The sequence below is a fragment of the Fukomys damarensis genome, unplaced genomic scaffold, assembly GCF_012274545.1.
Source record: "Fukomys damarensis isolate Sample0158 unplaced genomic scaffold, DMR_v1.0_HiC HiC_scaffold_23, whole genome shotgun sequence".
Classification (NCBI taxonomy): domain Eukaryota; kingdom Metazoa; phylum Chordata; class Mammalia; order Rodentia; family Bathyergidae; genus Fukomys; species Fukomys damarensis.
Genome location: NW_022900935.1, coordinates 32,048,765 through 32,049,541, shown reverse-complemented (window position 1 = coordinate 32,049,541; position 777 = coordinate 32,048,765). Strand labels below are relative to the sequence as shown.

At 32.7% G+C, this 777-nt stretch overlaps 1 protein-coding gene across 10 annotated transcripts in view; it reads left to right on the top strand.

Annotated features, from left to right (window-relative positions):
* The first annotated feature begins 428 nt into the window (after positions 1-428).
* Positions 429-777, top strand: part of Hspb11 (heat shock protein family B (small) member 11) — a 46,797-nt gene continuing 46,448 nt past the window's right edge. For all 10 annotated transcript variants that reach the window (XR_004518579.1, XM_033767540.1, XM_033767544.1 and 7 more), the window contains exon 1: positions 429-561. Coding sequence is in view for 9 of the 10 variants with exons in the window: in XM_033767540.1 (XP_033623431.1) it covers positions 464-561 (98 nt within the window). In the remaining variant the exon portion in view is untranslated. The remainder of the gene's footprint in view (positions 562-777) is intronic.

The following is a 777-nucleotide window of genomic DNA, read 5'->3' as shown; positions in this document are numbered from 1 at the left end:
TTGGTACATTTTAGGTATACAGTACAGTTACATTATTCATCATTGGAATCTTATACCTTCACATGACAGGTCTTGGTTCTTATTTTTTCCCCTATTTTCAGAAATTATGCACAATTTTTAAAACTTAATTCCTGTCACTCTAGTTTAACTGTCTCCATATAATTGAAAACTTTCCATTTTAGAAGCTGAAAAATAGTATCAGTTCAGGTGGTCAGAGTTGCTTTTGTTTTGTTATGTTTTTCAACAGTGAGGGGGAAAAAGTCCTGTTTTACAACTTACCAGTGGGAGAAGTCAGAAGTTTACTTAGGTAAATAAACATGTTGGAGTCACTTCCACATGTTGAATGCCTTGGTTGTTAAACCATAGTGCTAGGCAACAAGCTTTCCTTCTTCCTTTTCTTGAGGTTTAAAGAATCAAGAATTTGCTTTTTTGTTATTTTTTTATTTTCAGGTTAAACAGGAAGATGAGAAAAGCTGATCTGTGTTTGAGCTCTGAAGGGGCTGAGGTGATTTTAGCCACATCAAGTGATGAAAAACACCCACCTGAAAATATCATAGATGGGTAAGAGTTACTGAACTGTTTTTCTTAAAGATTTAACATCATACAGGGAACCCATTTAGTATGGGAAGTGGTATTTTAAACATGGTGTAACAAATGTTTCATGAACTAGATTAGTTGGTAGTATTTTATATTTGCTCTTATTCCTGGAACTAATTTAGTTGTTGATGTTTTAAGTTTTGGGGGTTTTGTTCGTTTTTTTTTTTTTTTTTTTTTTTT